We start from the raw sequence: 22,045 nt of genomic DNA on the forward strand, positions 1-22,045 counted from the left end.
AAAAACACAACCAAAATCACGTTGAAAGGTCACGTCATTACATGAAAGCACACTTGTGGACCATATTAAACAATAAACTGACACAAAGACCTAGTATTCCACATACAACAACGTTGTAATGGTCTTTTTTCTCTAAAGTTGTAAACACTGGAGCGGTAATTTTGCATATGCCATGCATGACCTTTGACGTTTTTTATGAAAGTGGAATATTTAAAGGAACAGTATGTAAGAAATTTATATCAATTAATCATTAAATGGCCCTAAAATGTCACTAGACATTAAGAAATCATTTTCATTTCAAATTTTTATATCACTCACAACAGCGGTCCGGCCAGGATATTCTCATTTAAAAAGTGGAGTTGCAGCCCTCAACTGATGTTTATGTTGTCGTTTGGTATATTGGCCACCAGCTGTGTGATTGCAGTAGCAGTTTTAGCCACACGTTTTGTGATTGCAATACCAGTTTTGGCCACAATCCTACATACTGTTCCTTTAACCTTTAAAGGAATAGTCAATTTTCTTAAAAAAAAATCCAGATAATTTACTCACCACCATGTCATCCAAAATGTTGATGTCTTTCTTTGTTCAGTCAAGAAGAAATTATGTTTTTTGAGTAAAACATTGCAGGATTTTTCTCATTTTAATGGACTTTAATAGACACCAACATTTAAAACTTAACTCAACACTTAACAGTTTTTTTCAACAGAGTTTCAAAGGACTCTAAACGATCCCAAACGAGGCATAAGGGTCTTATCTAGCGAAATGATTGTCATTTTTGACAAGAAAAAAAAATGCACTTTTAAACCACAACTTCTCGTCTAGGTCCGGTCCTGCGCGACCTAACGTAAATGCGTAGTGACGTAGAGAGGTCACGTGTTACATATATAAAACGCACATTTGCAGACCATTGTAAACAATTAACTGACACAAATCCATTAATTATTATCATTTGACATACAACAACGTCGGAACGGTCCTCTTTATCAACACTTGTAAACACTGGGGCGGAGTTTCGTGTTCGTCCTCTGTGACCTCTTGACGTGATGACGTATTGCGTGGGGTCACGCTGGCGTATCACGACCGGACCTAGACGAGAAGTTGTTGTTTAAAAGTGCATATTTTTTATTTTTCTTGTCAAATATGACAATCGTTTTGCTAGATAAGACCCTTATGCCTCGTTTGGGATCATTTAGAGTCCTTTGAAACTCCGTTGAAAAAAAACTGTTAAGTGTTGAGTTAAGTATTAAATATTGGGCTCTATTAAAGTCCATTAAAATGAGAAAAATCCTGCAATGTTTTCCTCAAAAAACATAATTTCTTCTCGACTGAACAAAGAAAGACATCAAAATGTTGGATGAAATGGTGGTGAGTAAATTATCTGGATTTTTCTTTTAAGAAAATGGACTATTCCTTTAAGTATTATAAAACCTATGAAACTAATGTAACCCGATCTGCTAAAACCCAGCTGAAGTCATTTTTTGTGAGTTACTCATTTACTTGTTAACTACATAAAATCATGCTACATAATGTAAAAAAACATTTTCCGAAAATATAACCTTGATATAACCTTGAACCTTAAAAGGGCTGATTCGTATAAATTCATACGAAGTTAAACGTGCAAAAACGTACGATTCTCATGAATAAAAAACAATAACGAAACCCAACCCTAACCCCGCACCTAAACCCAACGTCAGGGGTCAAGGTAAATCATACAAAAATCTATGAATGTGGTCGTATGAATTAATACGAATTAGCCAACTCGTAAAATATTATATATATACGAATTCTCGTGAGATAGCGTTGGTAAGGTCATGAATTTAAAATCAATTTAAAATCAATGAGTGAAATCAAACGTAGATCTCAAAGATAGATTATGAGACTTTAGCCTGGATTACAGTTTCTTTTTACAAAAAATATACACAAAATATAGTTCCGTTTTCATAGATAAAATGTATACATTGAATGAACTGTAAGGGGCTTTGAATTAAAGCATCTGCCAAAAAAAAAAAAATTAATTGGTCATGTTGCAAATGTGTGTCAGTTACTGACCCATGTTAGGCTGTGCTTTTGCTCCAGTGCCCCCAGGAGATGCCCCACCCATGGCGGAGAAGCTAACGTTGTAATTTGGTCTGTTCTGTGGTGATGTATGAGGCATAGACGGTCCTGGTGCTTTAGGCGGAGTCTGGTGGTGTGCACCCTGGGATTGCCATTGATTCGTACCCCCCGGCTGCCGTGGAGGGAGGCCAGTGCCGGGATGCCATCCACCAGAAGCAGTGTGCTGTGGAGAGGGAGCAGGACGCTGGGGGGAGCCCATGGGTGGAAATGCTCCTCCTGTGCCAGTAGGGGTGGTGGGTTTGCTAGAGAATCCCGATCCACCTATACACATATTAAATAGGCATGAAGGCGTTAACGGTAAATCAATGATGTCTAACACAGTGATTTAGACAAACTTTTCATTTACCTCCCAAAGTGGTTCCTAGGTTACCCAGATCTGCAAAAGGATCCAGAGTGTTGGGTTTGCTCTGGTGGGTGGGTGTACCATGAACTGAGCTTGTTGGACTGGTGGTTGCGGACTTGCTTCCCATCCCAAAACCTGCACCTGCTAGGCACAGATTATTATTTTGAATGACAGAGTCACTAAAGTAGATATCCCACTCTGTTGATTTAAAAAGCACAATGCCAGTTGTATAATGTTTTCAAAGACATTAATAGTTCATCTGTTATATGAGCTCACTTTCCAAGTCCAGATGGCAGAGTTGGGTGAGTCATTTTCTATTTTAGGTGCAATTGCAGAGAAGGCCAGCAGGTGGCATTATAAGTTGTGGTGCATTTCTTACTGCACTTGCCTGCAGATGTTTGTTTGTTCCACTCCCATGCTCCTGTTGAGTTCTGCTGTTGGATGTTGACAGTAGGGGTAGTGGGGGGCACCGGTGAACTGCGACCTGTTAAGGAAGAACATTTTGCTTGTTATGATAACTTACGTTATCCTTTACAAGTTTGTATCAAAACATAAATATTGATATATAATATGAACTTTAAGGGTGCAATTGTTTTTTATGTTAAAATATGAAAACGCAACGACAAGTAAGCTCTTTCAAATCACATGATGAGATCAGCCAATGTCATGAATTGGGGGGGACAGCCTGTTTGATGAACAATGGAAGACGGAGACAGGGGTGAGGAGATGCTACTGTGGGGTTTTTCCTTTGGAAACCTCTTTGGTAACAATAATGAGTTTTGCCATTTTTATTTGGTACTGCTAGTGGCACAGCACAGTATTGCATACCTTCAGTGTCTCAACTTACTAAAAACTATAATGTACACTCTCGGAAAAAAAGAAAAAGAAACAGTAGTGGCCGGTGACTTCATTTTTTGAGGGCGCACGATGCAAAGTTTGTCACAACATGCATGTAGCCTGTCATGTGTGTGTGGTTCGTCATTTCAAAATATGTGTTCGGTGCGTCGAGTGAACCTATGTGCATCAAGTGCCTGCTGCAGATGCGTCTAAAGAGTTATGATAAAAAAGACGCTCGCGTTTGCCAGATACTCGCATAATCTCATTCGTAATCAGAGTTTACTGTTAAGGGAGTGTCTTGTGTGTATTTTGTGAATGTGAGCGTCTCTTTTATCATAAACGGTTTTGACGTGTGCAGCAGGCCTTTATTTTGACAAAACACGTGATGCACAGGGTTCACATGACGCAACAAACACATATTTTGAAAACACGAGCAACACACGACACTCCGAACACATATTTTGAATTTGCGCCCCTCGGAAGAGCAGTCACCAGCCGCCACTGACAATAAGGTATAAAAGTTGTCACTATGGGCAATACATTTTCAAAAAGTACACTTTTGTACCTAAAAGGTGCATATTGGTACCTTAAAAGTACATATCTGTATCAAAATAAATGGTACCCTACTGGAAAATCCCTACTCTCCTGGTACCCTACTGAAAAACCAGCTAAAATAAGCTGGTTTAGCTGGCCTCCCAGCTTGGTTTTAGCTGGTTTTGCTGGTGTAGCAAGGTGGTTTTTAAGCTGGTCTAGCTGGACTTAGCTGGTCAGGCTGGAAGACCAACTGACCCACCAGCTTTGCCGGCCTGGGAGGACAAGCTTAAACCAGCTACTACCACATTAAACCAGCTAAAACCAGCTACCAGCTTATGCTAGTCTTAGCTGGATTTTTCAATAGGGACCTGTATTAGGACCTTTTTAAAAGCCACTGTCCCAGTGACCATGTTTGTACCTTTCATTCTGAGAGTGACATATACCTCTCCCCCAAATTAAAGATAATTTAATATATATACCTATATATATATATATATATATATATATATATATATATATATATATATATATATATATATACCTATATATATATATATATATATACCTATATATATACCTATATATATATATATATATATATACCTATATATATATATATATATATATATATATATACCTATATATATATATATACCTCTATATACCCATTTTCTTAAAAAAAATCCAGATAATTTACTCACCACCATGTCATCCAAAATGTTGATGTCTTTCTTTGTTCAGACGAGAAGAAATTATGTTTTTTGAGAATAACATTCCAGGATTTTTATTATTTTAATGGACTTTAATAGACACTTAAACATTTTAATGCAGTTTAAAATTGGACTCTAAACAATCTCAAACGAGGCATAAGGGTCTTTTCTAGCGAAACGGTTGTCATTTTGGCAAGAAAAATTTAAAATATGCACTTTTAAACCACAACTTCTCATCTTCCTCAAGCTGTGTGACGCGCCAGCACGACCTCACGTAATTGTGTAATGACGTAGAAAGGTCACGTGTTACATATATGAAACGCACATTTGCGGACCATTGTAAACAATAAACTGACACAAAGACATTAATTAGTATCATTCAACAAACAACAATGTAGGAACGGTCCTCTTTCTCCACACTTGTAAACACTGGGGCGTAGTTTCGCATACGTCATCTGTGACCTCTTGACGTCATGACGTATTACGCGCGGTCGCACTGGCGCATCACAGGACCGGGGAAAGACGAGAAGTTGTGGTTTAAAAGTGCATATTTTTTATTTTCCTTGCCAAAAATGACAATCGTTTCGCTAGATAAGACCCTTATGCCTCGTTTGTGATCGTTTAGAGTCCTTTGAAACTGCAATTTGAAACTGCATTAAAACTGTTAAGTGTTGGGGTCCATTAAAGTCCATTAAAATGAGAAAAATCCTGGAATGTTTTCCTCAAAAAACATAATTTCTTCTCGACTGAACAAAGAAAAACATGAACATTTTGGATTACATGGTGGTGAGTAAATTATCTGGATTATCGGGCTGAGTACCACTTGTAGCCAATCAGCAGTAAGGGGCGTTTCTACTAACCGGCATCGTTGCCTATCGTTGCGTGTCTATCAAAGAAGGTCCACATTCTATTGGGGTTGGGACGTGTTTGTTTAGGTGATTTCAAATGTCAAAATTGGCTTTCAGAGATCATGCACCCCCCCCCCCCCTTAAGTAGAGCGTTTTTTGTAGTTTCATACTATAGGGGAGTAACACGAAAACATAATAAACAATTAAAGTCACCTTACTCTGTTCATTAGTACCATTTTAGCTAAAGGCATTCACTTTAAAAAGATTCAATTATTCAATTTTAAAGGCCTATAGGGGGATGTTTCAAAATCACATTTAATGGAATCTGCTACAAAAATGTCTGACTGGTGTGCAACCCCTACTGTCGAGATGAAAAGAAATCACATGCTGTTTTCAAAGGCATGCACACAAACACAAAGCATATAAAACAGACCTACATTTATTTGTAATAAGAAAATACCTGCTGAATGTGGAAACATTGTGTGAAAATGTTGTGTTGTATTTAATATTGAAGTTAACCTGTCTCACATACTCCCAGACACATAATATTGGGTTTCAGTTGTCCTTTGCAGCACACATGCTGTTTCTGAGCGTACACACTGTACTCAAAACAAATGATCGAGCTCGATAACAGTAATAAAAGCCAATAACAACTACACTTTAAAACTTTAACAATGCATTTTAATAGAAAAGAAGAAAGAACTACTAGATGTTTACTAGAGTTAAATATGCAAGGCTATGGATGGTTTTATCGGACACACGTGCAGTGACACGAGTGCCAGAGGCGCATGCCTTACCCATGCCCATGTTCTGCATTGTAGGAGATGGAGATCGTGCAGCATGCAGAAAGGGGTCTGGCTGCCCCACATTACCTGGGCCAAGAAATCCTCCCATAAAGTCCTGTGGTTTAGGGCTGGGAGCGGTCCCGGACCCGAACAGGTCAAAAGCTGAAGAAATAAACAATGGATTTACATTTTTTGTTAAATTTTTTGCTCAAAGAAAGCATGTTGTTGCGGCTGCTTACCGTCTCCAGTTCGAGGTGACGGGCAGGGTGAGGAAGAGGTCGCAGATCTCCGAGGAGTCGACTGAGCAGACGTTGGGCCGCTGGCCGGCTGTGGTGTGGGTGGAGCTCCAAACAGATCACCCAACAGGTCTGTGGTGGTGCTGGTAGCGTGAGGTTGTGGGGAAGAAGGAGGAGGCTTAGCTGCATCCCCATCCAGCCCCAGCAAATCTACTTCTTCAGCGGCCGGAGGACGCTCTGGTTTCTTGGCCGCTTTTGTTTTATCATTGCTTGTGTTGCTCTGCTGGCTGGAGAGGGAGAGCATGTCATCATCCGAGGGTTCGCTCTCCTCATTCGGGCCCACTCTGCCTCCGCAACTTCCGTGGCCCTGGGCAGGATCTAAGACAGGATGTATAAGATGTGAGGAAACATAATGGTTGACTCTAATCATTAAGTGTCAAATGGCATTTAAGGAACATTTTAAAAGGGACAGAGAATGAAAAAACATTTTTACGTTGTCTTTGTTGAATAATGGTAGTCTACCCACATTCACAAACATACAAAAAGTGCTAGACATGCTAAACATCTCAGTCTCATAGTAATTCCTCTTTTAGAAATGTCAGCCAGAAAACGGCCCAATCTGAAAAACTGATGCTTATGACATCACAGGCATCTCACTGCCCCTCCACTTTAAAATAATTTGCTACATTTTTTGAGTGGCAGCAAAGTCAGCCAATCAGTAATGAGATTGCAAGTTAAGCCAGTAGGGGGAGCCAAATAGGTGCAAAATCACTTGTTTAAAATCCCCCACCCTAATAGAGCTATCTGAGAGAGGTTTTTAGGAAGCTTCTAAGGCCTAACAGACCCAAACAAAAAAATTTTGTCTACATGTCACATTCAATCATTCTATGTCACCTTTAAGGTAAAATAGAAATTAAGCTCTTTTGACTGCATTTGTGTTATTAACATTTGTGTTCTATTAACAGAGACAATCATTGATCAAATCGGACTTTAAAGGTGCAATGTGTAACTTTTAGAAGGATCTCTTCACAGAAATGCAATATGCTAAACATATTATCAGTGGTATATTAAGACCTTACATAATGAACTGTACTGTATTTATTACCTTAGACATACCTGTCAACATTGGGGTTTGAAAATAAGGGAAATTTCCCGAACACTAACAATCCCCCCGTTTTCATATATTGCAAAAATGACTGACTGACTTAGTATTTTTGTCTTGGTTTAAAGGGATAGTTCATCCAAAAATGAAAATAATGTCACTAATGACTCACCCTCATGTCGTTCCAAACTCTTAAGACCTCCGTTCATCTTTGGAAACACAGTTTAAGATGTTTTAGATTTAGTCCAAGAGCTTGTTGACCCTTCATTGAAAATCTAGCAAGGTATACTGTCCATGTCCAGAAAGGTAATTAAAACATCATCAAAGTAGTCTATGTGACATCAGTGGGTCAGTTAGAATGTGTTGAAGCATCGAAAATACATTTTGGTCCAAAAATAACAAAAATAATGACTTTATTCAGCATTGTCTTCTCTTCTCTTCTAAAGTCACGTGACTACATGTTTGTGAAAGTTTTTTTTTGTGAAACTTACAGCGTGCGTCTCCCTGAGACTGTCAACGAAGCCTGAGCGCAAAAAAAAAAACAACAGGTGGGGCGCACCAGATAACACGTCAGCCGCGTCGTACGTCATCCGTGTCACTGCAGTCAAGTGACTTAAAGGAATAGTCTACCCTTTTGCCATATTAAACTGTTATTACCTCAACCTAGACAAATTAATACACACCTATCTTTTTTCAATGCGTGCACTGTACAGCGCGTTGTGAATGTGTTAGCATAGCCAAGCCACATTCATTCCTATGGTACCAAAAAAAGTTTTATTTTGTGACACCATACTTACTGGTGTGACACCATACTTACTGGTATAACTCCTCATGTAACAGTCTTTAAATAGGGAAAACACGGAAGTGTTTGGTGGCTTCCCTGTTTGGTACCATAGGAATGAATGGGGCTTGGCTATGCTAACACATTCACGACGCGCTGTACAGTGCACGCATTGAAAAAAGATAGATATGTATAAATTCGTCTAAGTTGAGGTAATAACATACTTTAATATGGCAAAAGGGTAGACTATTCCTTTAAGTCTCGTCCATGCGCTTCACAAAAGATGCGGAAAAGAAGACAATGCTGAATAAAGTCGTCATTTTTGTTATTTTTGGACCAAAATGTATTTACAATGCTTCAACACATTTTTACTGACCCACTTATGTCACATGGACTACTTTGATGATGTTTTTATTAACTTTCTGACTAACACTTTACAATAAGGTTCATTAGTTAACATTAGTTAACTACATTAGTTAACATGAACTAATAATGAACTGCACTTATACAACATTTATTAATATTTGTTCATGTTAATTTCTACAATTTCTAATACTTTATTAAAATCTTGTTTACATTAGTTAATGCACTGTGAACTAACATGAACAAACAATTAAAAGCTTTATTTCTATTAACTAACATTAACAAAGATTAATAAATACTGTAACAAATTGCTCATGGTTTGTTCATGTTAGGTAATACATTAACTGATATTAACTAATGAACCTTATTGTAAAGTGTTACCACTTTCTGGACATGGACAGTATACCGTTACTAGATTTTCAATGGAGGGTCCGAAGATGAACGGAGGTCTTACGAGTTTGGAACAACATGAAGGTGAGTCATTAATGACATTTTTGGGTGAACTATCCCTTTAAGTACAAATATCTAGCAATTCTTAAATCAAAATATATTTTCTTGATGAGCAAAATGTTCTAAGAAAATTAATCTAGTTTTTAAACAAAAAAATTCGAATTTAAGTGAATTTGTGCTCAAAAGTGGTAAAAAATTCCAACGTTGTACGTTATTTTAAAAATTCTTAAAATAAGTTTACACTGTAAAAAAAATCCGTAGAAATTACAATGTTATTGCAGCTGGGTTGCCGGTAATTTACCGTCGATTTAAATGTATGTTATTTACTGGCAAGAGTTTGTTCAAAGTTAAATAAATTTTAAATATTAACAAGTCTTTATCTTTACAGAATAAAACTATACAATAACACCCTCATGCAAAGCATTCTGGGAACCAGAAATCATCATCAACCTTTTTCTGTTTTTGCTTCAGATTTTGTTTCCCAGAACGTTTTGCTTGATGCTGTTTTTTGATATTTTTACTGAAAACAAGACAAAAATACTAAGTAAAAAAGAAATTTATTGTTGTGTCATTGTTTGTATGGCTCTCTTGCAGCTTCAAGTGACTTTTTATACACATAGGTCGCAGACGTTGTCCCTAAGTTGCCTCAGAAGACGACATGTTTGTCCTATGGCAGCTACCGTAGCTTCTCGTCGCGTTTCGAAATTGAGGTTGATTGCAATTCACAATCTCACCTCTAGATGTCGCTAAAACACATTACACCTTTAAAAGCTTTTTTCATTTTTCTTGGTAGCAAGTCGAAAGTTGAAAAAAAATTGAATTAAAAAAAGCTTTTGCTTTCCATCTTTTTTTGAAACAAAATACGTTTGGCTTCCTGTAACTGCAGGTCTAAGACCAATTTCTTCATGGATGCTTTTTTGTTTAAGTATTTTGTCGGCAATTTGTTGTTTGATAATCTATGTGGGTTTTTTTTCTTTTTTTTAAGAGGGTGTTTGTGAGATCCCAAGCTGTGCGTGGGTGCCAACTGGAAGGGTGTGTGTCTGGCACACCTGTCAGTTGACAGATGTAGGATGAATGTTCCCATGTGGCGTTTGACAGCCTGTGCTGTTCCCATTTTCTTTTGCTACATTACGTTACTTTTTGTTTTCTTGTGTCAATTTATAAATGTTTGTAAAGATTGTTGCAACTTGTGAGCCGGGCCAGTCGGCTGTAACAAATATCAATGGTTAAGATTTAAGGCTCAATTTAAAAGCTTAATAGCTGTCATGAAAACACAAGAATGACACTCATACAATAATCTAAGCAAGCCCCCTAATATCTACTGGCTACAGTTAATCATTACTTATTCAATTATAAAGACATCTATCCCACTAAAGTCATTGAGATGTCATCCACTAGCCCCCGCAAATCTATTAATCTACTATTTAGTGTGCTCTCTCACAGGCCTCCTACACTATGTCTTACCTTCCAAGTCCAAACCTTCCATTTCATCTTTTCGGCAAAGGATAAAAGTACATTAAACAGATGGTGTTTAGTTTAATGGGGCACAGAAACTCAGAGAGTGACTGATGACTTGTTTAAAGACTTAATCAGACATGAACTACTGAGCTTTTGATGGTTTGTAAACTTCACAAGTTAAACTTACCATATTGATGATATTCAATATGTATTTACCTATTTGCTATGAAAAGTAGGACATGTTTTCTGGCTTAACATTTTGATTCTTGGTTAAGGGTAGGGGTAATGTTAGGACATGTTTCTCCGACAGGAATGTTGCTCCAAGACCAACAAAAGAAGCTGATACATGAACACACCTTTCTTGGTGACAAAAAACATCATGAATATTTTACAGTATACACCACCCAACCTTAAAATCTATGCTTTTCTCCACACCCCAAGAAAAGAAAATGGTCCCAAGCTGTCAAAAGGACTTAATATGTACCATTTAGGTACAGATATGTATACATTTAGTACCAATATGTACCTGTGAGGTACTAATAGCACTCTTTAGTGTCAGCATTGCTTTTCCATTTTTTCTGACTGTGCATAAAGCAGAATTATATTCAAAAGCTAATATAAATCATTTGGCATTTTTATATGAATAAAATACAGATTTCGTGTGTATTACCCGCAATAGCAAGTGCGTCCTGATGTTCTTGGTGGCATGAAAAAAGCACATTTGGGCTCAGGTCTTTGGTGGGGAACTGCTCCCATGGAGGGGTGAGATCTTTTTGTTTCTCTGTGCTTTCCACCTCGATGTCTAACAGTACATGAAACAACTGAGGGTATTTCTCTGGAGAATCACAGGCATCCAGCTCTGTTCTGGACACACACACACAGATCTCAGTGAAGCAGTATTGACAAAAACATCAAATATTTAGGTTAAAGTATATATGAATGAACTAAAATCTATATGAAGATATCAGATGCAAAACCCTCTAAGTGCTTCTGACATGTTTTATTGTAAATTAAAAATTTTATCAGGCTTTTTTATTTAGGTTCAGTCATTTTACTTTGATGGAAATGGAAAGGTTATTAGTCAGTAACTGAAAATGTCTTCTTTTTACAAATCTTAGTCAGTTCATAGGTATTTAACAAATTTGACTGTATTTTGCTGCAAAACCCTCTAAGTGCATGCAAGCGTTTTTGGCAAAAACCTTGTTTCCCAACCTCACCCTATTTCTCTACATTCACTCTTAACTACAAAAGCCGAGAGAGGTCATCTACTATTTTTATTTTTGCTTGCTTGTTTGCTCATGATCATGAGTTTGGGCTCTATCATACACCCGGGCGCAATGCGCGACGCAAGTGTCTTTTGCTAGTTTTAACCCGGCGCAATGATCATTTTCACTTTTAGCACCACGTTTAAATATCAAATGCATTGTTGGCGCGACGTGTGTTCAGGCGCATTGTAGGACACTGAGTGTTAAATAACAGTGCATTTCAAATATTAAAATCTGGGTCTTCTGCTCCAAATGTGATGAATTTAAGCATTTACATGTATGCTTTTATTTAAAGTGACTTACAGTGCATTCAAGCTATATGTTGTTTTATTCGCTGCTAATGCAATGCTCTGCCAACTGAGCTACGAATACAGTATAAAGAAACACTTACTTCATAAACTTTAAAACTGTGGTGCCAGGGGCAATGAATCCAGTATGGAACTGGATCTGGAATATCTGAGTGTTTGTTACCTGCAGGTGCACAGGAATTTAAACACATGTAGCCATTAGATGTGATGTCATGTTATATATGTAATGCATGTGTGTACAGGTGCTGCTCATATAATTAGAATATCATCATAAATTTGATTAATTTTACTAATTCCATTCAACAAGTGAAGCTTGTATATTATATTCATTCATTACACACAGACAGATATATTTTAAATGTTTATTTCTTTTAATTTTGATAATTATAACTGACAACTAAGAAAAATCACAAATTTAATATCTCAGAAAATTAGAAATATTATTTAGATTAAAATATTACTTAGCATCAATACAAAGAAAGGATTTTTTGAAATCTTGGCCAACTGAAAAGTATGAACTTAAAAAGTATGAGCTTGCACGCACTCAATACTTAGTTGGGGCTCCTTTTGCCTGAATTACTTTAGCAATGCGGCATGGCATGGAATTGATTAGTTTGTGGCACTGCTCAGGTGTTATGAGAGCCCAGGTTGCTAAGATAGTGGCCTTCAGCTCTTCTGACTTGTTGGGTCTGGCATATTGCATCTTCCTCTTCACAATACCCCATAGATTTTCTATGGGAATAAGGTCAGGCGAGTTTGCTGGCCAATTAAGAACAGGGATACCATGGTGCTTAAACCATGTACTGATAGCTTTGGCACTGTGTGCAGGTGCCAAGTCCTGTTGGAAATTGAAATCTGCATGTCCATAAAGTTGGTCAGCAGCAGAAAGCATGAAGTGCTCTAAAACTTCCTGGAATATGGCTACGTTGACCTTCGACCTTAGAAAACACAGTGGACCAACACCAGCAGATGACATGGCACCCCAAACCATCACTGACTGTGGAAACTTTACACTGGACCTTAAGCAACATGGATTGTGTGCCTCTCCTCTCCTCTCTTCGTCCAGACTCTGGGACTCTGATTTCCAAGGAAATGCAAAATTTACATTCATCAGAGTGAGAACATAACTTTGGACCACTCAGCAGCAGTCCAGAAGCAAGACACTTCTGATGCTGTCTGTTGTTCAAGAGTGGCTTGACACAAGGAATGCGACAGCTGAAACTCATGTCTTGCATACGTCTGTGTGTAGTGGTTCTTGAATCACTGACTCCAGCTGCAGTCCACTCTTTGTGAATCTCCCCCACATTTTTGAATGGGTTTTGTTTCAGAATCCTCTCCAGGGTGCGGTTATCCCAATTGCTTGTACACTTTTTTCTACCACATCTTTTCCTTTCCTTCGCCTTTCTATTAATGTGCTCGGACACAGAGCTCTGTAAACAGCCAGCATAGTGCATGACCTTTTGTGTCTTGTCCTCCTTGAGCAAGGTGTCAATGATCGCCCTTCGGACAACTGTCAAGTCAGCTGTCTTCCCCATGATTATGTAACCTACAGAACTAGACTGAGAAACCATTTAAAAGCCTTTGCAGGTGTTCTGAGTTAATTAATGATTAGAGTGTGGCACCATGTGTCTTCAATATTGAACCTTTTCACAATATTCTAATTTTATGAGATACTGAATTCCTTAGTTGTCATTTATAATCACCAAATCAAAAGAAATAAAAATTTGAAATGTATCAGTCTGTGTGGAATTAATGAATATAATCTACAAGTTAAAATTTTTGAACCGAATTAGTAAAATAAATCAACTTTTTCATAATATTCTAATTATATAACCAGCACCTGTATAAATACTGCACACCCAAGGTGGTAATTCGGCATGACATGGTATATTTTTAAATAATACAAAGGACCGGAGTCAATTATTACGCTTATACCATGGTTACAGCAGAAATTGCTAAGACATTGCTCTGGTACTTATTTTAAGACATTTGACAGGTTAGGTATGTGTTTTAGAGAAAAATAATTAACACCCATGGAACATTTCTCAACCAATCAGAATAAAGCATTCAACAGCCCATGGTATAAATAAATAAATAGTACCAGTGCCCTCTAAGCTGCTTTGTAATGTCAAATTCCTACTCATATAATTAAAATAAAAGGGTCATTTCCATGTTAGATGGAATAGCATGTAATTTATTGCATGTTATTTATCATATTAATTGACTACACTGATAGTAATAAAAAAGTATATTCCATTTCTAGATTATAATCTATTTAAAATTTTGGCACAAAAATATTGGCACCCTTGGTAATATGAGCAAAGAAAGCTGTGAAAATGAATCTACAAGGTTTCTTCTTTTAGAGCTTTAATTTTAAAAAATCCCCAAAATGTTCAGTTTCATTGAAGTAAAACAATTGAAAGTGAGAGGGAAATTACATGATGACATAAATTATTTTCTCTAATCATAAGCATCATATTTTTTGTGATTTGTTTTAAATGAAAGCTTTAAAAAAGAAACATTATAGATTAATTTTTTCAGTTTTCTTTACTCCTATGTACCAAGGGTGCCAATATTTTTGACCACCACTGTAAAAAATAAATAAATAAAATGTGACTACCAGTTGAGCTACATTTCGGCCCTTACTTTAATAAACTTTAATAGCAAGAATAATCACCCCTAAAAAAACCTAATTTTATAGTTTTATTATCAAAAGACGATTTAATAAAATGTACATAATAAAAAGTTAGTTTTTGGTCTCCTACCTTGGCCTGTAGTGCATGAGAGCGCATGTGATAGACAGAAATCACCACGTCACCTTGAGCACTCACTTCTACAGGAAAGACCACTTTGCCCTCCTGAATTCTGTGTTCCCTGAGATCATACAACATAAATGAAGATATGCAATTTTATTTGTGCTCAATAAAATGATATTATTGGTAATCAAACTCTTTCTTTGAAAATTTGCATTTACATTTATGCATTACGTTTTACAACTTACAGTGCATCATAAGGTATACATTTTCTTTATGCATGTTTCCTGGTTTTGAACCCAGGGAACCCAATGAACTTCTGCAATGTTAATGCAATGCTCTAACACTGAGCTATACAGGAGCAGTGTTTATGTGAAGTGTATTCCAGATACTACATGGCCTACCTCATTCTCTCATACTCCTGAGCTGTGGAAAATATCTTGGTCTCGCCGATAAGTACGTCACAAAATGGCCGACAGCCAGTGCGCTGTTTGTTGAAGCAAGGAACAGGACTCATTGTGACAGCTTTTATAACCAGAGGTTTGGAGTGGGGTACCGTGGGCTTCTCTGAGACTATACTGCATACGTAACCTATGTACCTGTATGAACACATGTACACACACAACCGAATAACAGACTTGAGCAATGATTAATGCTTAACAATAATACAAATGTATATGTTAATATCAAATGTATACTTTTTAAAGGGCTCATATTATGCAAAATCCACTTTCACAATTTGTTTGGAAATAAATGTGTGTTGGCAGTGTGTGAACACAACCACCCAGCAATGAAGAAAAAACACTCATTCCTCCTTTTTTAATTCCTATTAAACCAGAGCAGAGTCATTAGACATGCTGTTTTGATTCTTTTGTTAATGTGATGTCACACTAACAAAGCCCCGCCAACAGACACTGACTGACTGGTTAATTTTGGCCAACAGCTTTTCTAAATGTGTTTGTTAGCACGTTTTATCACTAATGCGACAAAATATACTTTTGTCCCAGACTGTATTCCAGGAATCAAATCTATTTTTAACCGAAAGCAGTAGCTCATTTACATTTAAAGGTACACATGAAAACATTTTGGATGAGCTATAACAAATGATCTGTGGGGTATTTTGAGCTGAAAGTTCACAGACACATTCTAGGCACACCTGAGACTTATATTACATTTGGAAAAATTGGCCTTTAAAGCTGCAAGGTGATTGTTCCTACCTCCTGTGAGAAGGCCACAGGCCAGATCCAGGCCTTTTGGCGCTGAGAAGGTGCATGGCTGGCACTGGGTTGGCAAAAAGGTGGCAGAAACAGAACATGGCACAGACCAGCACACCTGAAGAAGCTTTACCATCCTTAAAGAAAAGGAAGTATGTTTGGATAAATTTAGGGACACTGAAAGATTTCTGCACAAAAAACTTATTAGCTAATTACCCATATTTAATTTTAACCATATTCTTAATGTTTTTAAATAACAGTGTCACCTTGAGTCATAGCTATTTTTTAAGGCAAACATTATTCATAAAATTTAGAGTTATTTGCCTAATCCAATTAAAACTAAACTATGCAGTGCTCCGGCCATTCCAGGGTAAAATTTGAATAGCCCTGGTCAATGCTTTACCATGATTAACTGCACAGCAGTAATAGTATAGCCATACTAAAATCCAATACTAAGTGAAGACTGAATGTCTCCTTACCGAGCAGGTGATCACACACACATTCTTGGGGTTTTGCTTGAGCCAGTTGTACATGTTCTTACAAACGGCAAACAGGTTGTGAAGACTCGGGGCCTGCCTGGAAGACCAATTGCATTCAGAAACCTACAGAAGATAGCAAAAGAAGTGAGACCATAAAACTATTATAATACTGAGTAATTAAATGATGAAGGGAACTGAATACAAAAGAGGGATTGCAAAAGTGTATCAAAAATATATTGTCATGAGGAAAATATGCATTATTAATAAAAGTTATGCTATTAAATATGAATGAAGATGAATAGCCAGTGACTTCTCTTCTGAGGGAAGGGGCTCGAATTCAAAATATGTGGTACTTCAGATATCAGATATTTATATAAGCACTATTAAAAGTTACGTTCTTTCTGATCCCATTTTTTAAACCCTAGTTAGTGTGTAATGTTGCTATGATAGCATAAATAATACCTATAAAATGATAAAGCTCAAAGTTCACTGCCAGGCGATATATTTTCTTTAACAGAATTCGTCTTTCAAAGCCTACAGCGAACGGCCGGTTTGGACTACAGCCCTCTACTTCCTGCTTTAATGTGGTCAATAAAACAGTTTTTGACTAAACTCCGCCCACAGGAATACGTCAGTCGCCAGCTAAGCTCAAAAGGCTCTGCTAAGCTAAGATGCTGTCGAATCACAAAACACTAAACAAGCTACACAATCAGAACTCGATACGTATTTCTGAAGGAGGGACTCCATAGAACACTGTCAGAAAAAAAAAGTACAAAACTGTACCTTTTTTGTCGCTGGGGATGTACCCCAAGGTACCGTTTTGTACCTTTACAGGTATATAAACATAATACAATGTTGTACCTTTTGGGGTACATTACTGTTCCTTAACGATCTATTTTGTACCTTTAAAGGTACAGTTAACTGTTTTGTACCCCTAAAATTTAACTGGTACAAAATTGTTCCTTAAGGCAGTGGTTTTCAAACTGGGGGCCGTGAGATGGTGCCAGGGGGGCCCCAGTTTTATGACATTTTATGAAATACATTAATTTATCATGAATTCTGTGTAATTAAACCTAGAAAAATAAGGCTACTGACCAAAAGCACTACTTTTTTGTATAATTTAATGTTTTTTTATTAAAATCTTGAGTTTTAGAACAGTTTTTTGTCACAAATTTTCTTTGGGGGGCCGCAAAGGAATGCACCGTACACAAGGGGGGCCGCACGCTGAAAAAGTTCGGGAACCACTGCCTTAAGGTACACAATAGGTCCTTAGAGTATAACATTGTACCCCATAAGGTACAACATTTCAATGTGTTTTATACCCATAAAGGTCCAAAAAGGTTTCTTTTAGGGTACCACCCCAGCGACAGAAAAAGGAACAACTTTGTACCGTTTTTTCTGACAGTGAACTAGAAAGACATCAGCCCGTTTTTTTTCCTCGGGACAGTGAAAACAGCGGTATACTTTTAAGTAAATTTTGTGAAAAAAACTGTTTTTTTACACATGAAACATCAACACATGTTATATTGCGCATTGTAAACACAATCAAAGCTTCAAAAACACAGAAAGAACGGGACCTTTAAGGAGAGTACAAACAAAAAAGCTGTAAAACTGTGTTAGGGATGCTCCGATCGATCGGTCGATAATGCTTGCTATGTTTCTCAATGAATTACGGTGAAATGCCACTACATCCAAAAGCCAGGGGGCGCTCTCGTGCAGAAACTCAAAATGCGCTGTAGACGAAGAACAATACACACGCAGCTCCATGAAATGGCTGAAGGATATATTTATATTGCTGTTCTTCAAATCTTTTCAGGTATTTTCATGATAATAAAGAATATGCTTAATAATTATGTGTGACGAGTGTTGCTTTTTCAAATGCATGTTATAAACGACTCAAACTAACAGTGATTTTAGATCGATAAGGACTTACTGATCAAAAGCCGTATTACATGAAATAGCTGTAATAAGATCGGCTGTCCGATTCAGAAATGTGATCGGCCACGTATTATTAGTGGAGATCGGGACATCCCTAAACTGTGTATTTGTTTAATACATTTAAGTTAGTGTGATTTAGCAAGGCCTTTCGTTTTCTTTTATTTTTTCATTATTATTATATTTTATTTATTCATGTATTTTTGCTTGCATTTTATGTATTGTTTTATCTATTTTAATTGTTGGTTCCGTCTACTCTTTTATAGTCTATGTTATTTTTGTATTTTTTGTATATACCCTTGGCACTGTAATGTTTGTGTTCTTAAAAAAAATGTGAACCTATGTGCATCATGCATCATGTCAAAATACGTGACTGCTGCAGACACGTCGAAAGGGTTTATGATAAAAGAGACACTTACGTTCGCGTAATACCCGCAAGACACTAACTTAACACTAAACTATTACACATAAGATTAAGCTAATATCTGGCAAACACGAGTGTCTCTTTTATCAAAAACTTTCATCAAATCATTTATAAGGCATCTGCAGCAGGCTAGTATTTTGACATGAAGCGTGATGCACATAGGTTCACATTAGTGATGCACCAATGTATCGGCCACCGATATTTATCGGCCGATTTTTGATGAATTTGAAACCATCGGCATATCGGCAATAGCACGAGTAAGGCCGATACTGATTGTTTATTTATTAACTGCATAAAGAAATCTATTATATGTAAAAAAAATTGTTAATGTTGTTATTTTATTATATTTGTTTTAGCTTAATTTGTGCCTCTCTTATTATGTTGGTCAGTTGAATGTTAATTAGAGCCAATCCATGTTCAGTAAAAATTATTTGATGCAGAAATAAACTAGCTAATAGACCAACTGTATAGTATTGTATACAAGTGTTAAATATTGGTATTGGCCAGAAGTTGTCTGTTTAAATCGGTATCGGCCCCAAAAAATCCTATCGGTGCATCCCTAGTTCACATGGCGCCCCAAACACATATTTTGACATGACAAGCCACACACGACAGGCTAAATACATGTTTTGATGAGTTTGCATCGTGTGCCCTCGAAAAAAAAGTCACCGGCCGCCACTGTTGATCACTGAGTATAAAATCTGAAATTTCAGGAAAATAAGACTACTAGGCACATTCATGTAAATTATAAAACAAGAGAAGTACACAATAAGAGAAACAGTCAAATATTTCTAAACAGCGGATGATTCATGTAAAAATAGTCTTCTAAGTGAATTATATTATTTATATTAAAGCCAAACCCTTGCACTTTAAAGGTGCAGTGTGTAATTTTTAGAAGGATCTCTTGACAGAAATGCAACATAATATACAAACCTATATTATCAGGGATGTATAAACCTTTTTAAAATGAACCGTTATGTTTTTATTACCTTAGAATGAGAGTTTTTTATGTACATACACAGAGGGTCCCCTTACGTGGAAGTCGCCATTTTGTGACGCCATGTTTCTACAGAAGCCCTTAATGGACAAACTTTTTTACTAAGTTGTCTCCAATGATGACATGTATTCCGGTGGCGGCTAGCGTAGCTTCTCTATGCGTTTCAAAAGCAAGGGGTGAGCAGTGGACTGAGCCGTTGGTTGCAATTCACAACCTCACCACTAGATGCTGCTAAAATTTACACACTGCACCTTTAAATAAATAAGAATCAATTCTGCCAAAATGAACCCAGATGTCCTTTAGAGCTGGAAATAGTTGAGTCATTCAGTTAATCTTAAAAGTTATTTAACAACAGGGGAATCGCACTTTTCAATATATAACGAAAGAAAGCTAGATAAGTCAACATAGCGACCACTATCCTATAATTTATGGTAGTACAGTATGCTACACAGACGTTGGGCAATAAATTTGGATTCGACTTTGACTCTAAATGTTGTCATGAATAAAAAGTTTTAAACTGCTGAACTAACTTTACAGTAAACCTGTAGTTTGCAAGGTGACCAGTATTGAAAAAGGAAAGTATCTGATTTTGAAGTCAGAAAGTTCAAAGCATAATGCTCACTCTGTTGGAGAACTTGGCTCCTCGATAGTTCCTCTGTGACAGGTTGAAAACAGTGTAGTGGTCGGCATGCCGTGAGTCCAGGAATGAGCGGATATCCTCTGTGTGGTTCCTGTAGCCCATCTCCACTGCTTCAGCAGGATATGACATCACTAGCAAACAGAAGAGACAATTAGGAGAGATCTTGGTAGCAATTTCCAGTATGCGGCCAACCTGAATACTTCACATACTGTACAAGCGCTTTTGGTAAACTAAGCTTTTAAACTGCTGCATTCCACTAAGGAATGACTAATTTAACTCACCAATGATACGTGATGTAATGTAGGCAATGTCCAACTCTCCTTTTGTATACCTAAATTACACACATACACATTGAAAGTCAATATTAACAGCAATAACATGCCTTATATCCATATAGATAATATATACAGTGGCAAGGAAAAAGTATGTGAAGTGGATTTCTACAGTGATTTGCCATAAAATGTGATCTGATCCTTATCTAGGTCACAACAATAGACAAAAACAAATAATCTGACAACCACACAGTTGATGGTATCCATTGACTTTCATATTAGGAAAAACAATAACCATTGAAGTCAATGGGTATCGTCAACTGCGTGCTTATACCATCATTTATCAGAATATCTTATTTGTGTTCAACACAATAAAGAAACTCCTACAGGTTTAGAAAATTATGACACAATTTTCCATTTTTGGTGAACTATCCCTTTAAAAAACAACATGGTGTGTTAGTTTACTGCAGGTTGACCTGATGGGTCACTCAGAGGTAAAATGTAACATTACATAAGTGCTTCATGCTGTGCCTACTCATTAATGTCTAAATGCTTTCCTTTCAGCTAAGTGATAAATGCACATTGAATAGTTAAGGATTTCCGGATCCTCAGGTACTGCATGTTTTTTTTTTATTAGAGTCCTTTGGATAATTGCATCCAACAGACAACAGGGACAAAGTATAAACCGGGGTCTCCAGCTGTATCCATATATACATAAGTACACATTTTGTTCTTTATTTCTTTTATATAAAAAAAATTTCCGCTATCGCACTTTACCTATAACGTACATCATCCCATGTTACAATTATGTCACAAAGTAAGGAAAAAAGGTGTGTAACTACCCATATGCATCCTTATAGGTATACAAACAAATGCAAACACACATCTTGTTATTTCTACTATGAGGGCTTTGACTTCCTGTAAACTGAGCTATGAAAATATTATTTAGTGTGAATGTGTCAATTTCAAAATGTAGAATATGTCAGGTTTTAGTAAAACCAATTTACTAAAAAACTGGGGCCCCAGTTTTATGACATTTTATAAAATACATTAATTTATCATGAATTTTGTGTAATTAAACCTGATAAAATAAGGCTACCAACCAACAGCACTACTTTGTATAACTTAAGATGTTTTGTTTAATTAAAATGTTATGTTTTAGAACAGTTTTTTGTTATAAATTTTCTTTGGCGGGG

At 36.8% G+C, this 22,045-nt stretch overlaps 1 protein-coding gene across 6 annotated transcripts in view; it reads right to left on the bottom strand.

Annotated features, from left to right (window-relative positions):
- The window catches only part of dnajc6 (DnaJ (Hsp40) homolog, subfamily C, member 6), a 39,177-nt gene that overhangs the window by 4,718 nt on the left and 12,414 nt on the right, over positions 1 to 22,045 (bottom strand). For 3 of the 6 annotated variants that reach the window (XM_065239941.2, XM_065239912.2, XM_065239926.2), the window contains 13 exons: positions 20,859 to 20,908; positions 20,560 to 20,708; positions 16,582 to 16,704; positions 16,106 to 16,239; positions 15,293 to 15,487; positions 14,901 to 15,009; positions 12,219 to 12,298; positions 11,233 to 11,426; positions 6,412 to 6,786; positions 6,185 to 6,334; positions 2,847 to 2,942; positions 2,462 to 2,602; positions 2,050 to 2,376 (listed from right to left, as the gene is read on the bottom strand). In XM_065239941.2, the coding sequence (XP_065096013.1) occupies positions 2,050 to 2,376; positions 2,462 to 2,602; positions 2,847 to 2,942; positions 6,185 to 6,334; positions 6,412 to 6,786; positions 11,233 to 11,426; positions 12,219 to 12,298; positions 14,901 to 15,009; positions 15,293 to 15,487; positions 16,106 to 16,239; positions 16,582 to 16,704; positions 20,560 to 20,708; positions 20,859 to 20,908 (2,123 nt within the window). The remainder of the gene's footprint in view (positions 1 to 2,049; positions 2,377 to 2,461; positions 2,603 to 2,846; positions 2,943 to 6,184; positions 6,335 to 6,411; positions 6,787 to 11,232; positions 11,427 to 12,218; positions 12,299 to 14,900; positions 15,010 to 15,292; positions 15,488 to 16,105; positions 16,240 to 16,581; positions 16,705 to 20,559; positions 20,709 to 20,858; positions 20,909 to 22,045) is intronic. The other 3 variants (XM_065239920.2, XM_065239930.2, XM_065239936.2) reach the window with 3 other exon arrangements.

The sequence above is a fragment of the Paramisgurnus dabryanus genome, chromosome 7, assembly GCF_030506205.2.
Source record: "Paramisgurnus dabryanus chromosome 7, PD_genome_1.1, whole genome shotgun sequence".
Lineage (NCBI taxonomy): Eukaryota > Metazoa > Chordata > Actinopteri > Cypriniformes > Cobitidae > Paramisgurnus > Paramisgurnus dabryanus.